At 54.9% G+C, this 819-nt stretch overlaps 1 protein-coding gene across 1 annotated transcript in view; it reads right to left on the minus strand.

Annotated features, from left to right (window-relative positions):
• Positions 1-216: 216 nt before the first annotated feature.
• FOXB2 (forkhead box B2) overlaps positions 217-819 on the minus strand; it is a 965-nt gene continuing 362 nt past the window's right edge. Inside the window, 1 exon segment of the mRNA XM_015409255.1 lies at positions 217-819. This exon segment is cut by the window's right edge and continues 29 nt beyond it. Within this exon segment, the coding sequence (XP_015264741.1) occupies positions 217-819 (603 nt within the window).

Below are 819 nucleotides of genomic sequence, written 5' to 3' on the forward strand. Positions count from 1 at the left end.
CTTGTACTTGTGATAACTAAGAGTTAAACACAGAAATTCTTACCTCAGCCTGGCTGTCAACAATCTGATTGTACAACAGTTGAAATAGGGACTTAAGAGGAGTTATGATAAATAATCTCCCCCCACCCAAGACTCCTCAATGTTTCCCCTTTAATACATTTGTCTCCTAGGAGAGCAGAGGGAAAGCAATGCCAGTCTTTTACTTGAGTCCTTTTCCTAGGAATGTACCAAGGCAGAATGTAAGGAGCCTTTGCCTTCCGACGAGTTTGGTGGAGTCTGCTCAAGGAGGGACGAAGAAGAGCTGGGCGATGTGGGTGGGCAGAGCTGCTGATGTGGCCCCGGGTTGACTGTCAGGGCAGGGATGGTGGACGCTGGGGGGAGAGCCGGGGTGGGCTTGATTGGCACTGGAATGGCAGGCAGAGTCTGTGCGGATGGATGGCAAATGGCCTTCATTGGCATGCCGAAAGGTCCATACTCGCCTGGGGAGATGGGCACACCACCCACCGGCTCCATCACGCCTACATGGGGCCAGACGGAGCTGACCATGGTGCTGATCTGCTGGCTCGCCACCGGATAGCCCAGGTGATGCATCACAGAAGCCAAGGGCAATCCACCACTCTGAATCACTCCCTTGTAGTCTCGCCCGATCAGGTTCTCAATTGCGAAAGGGTGCTTGAACCCAGGTGCAGGGCTGTAGGGCTGGAACTGGGGCAGCTTTCCCACAGCGACAGCGGCAGCCACAGTGGAGTCTGGATGCCCTTTGCCTGGTGCGGGAGGCTGTGGAGGAGGAGGTAGCTGGTGGTGAGGGTGGAAATAGTG

This window comes from Gekko japonicus, unplaced genomic scaffold, assembly GCF_001447785.1.
Source record: "Gekko japonicus isolate JY-2015 unplaced genomic scaffold, Gekko_japonicus_V1.1 scaffold325, whole genome shotgun sequence".
Classification (NCBI taxonomy): Eukaryota; Metazoa; Chordata; class Lepidosauria; order Squamata; family Gekkonidae; genus Gekko; species Gekko japonicus.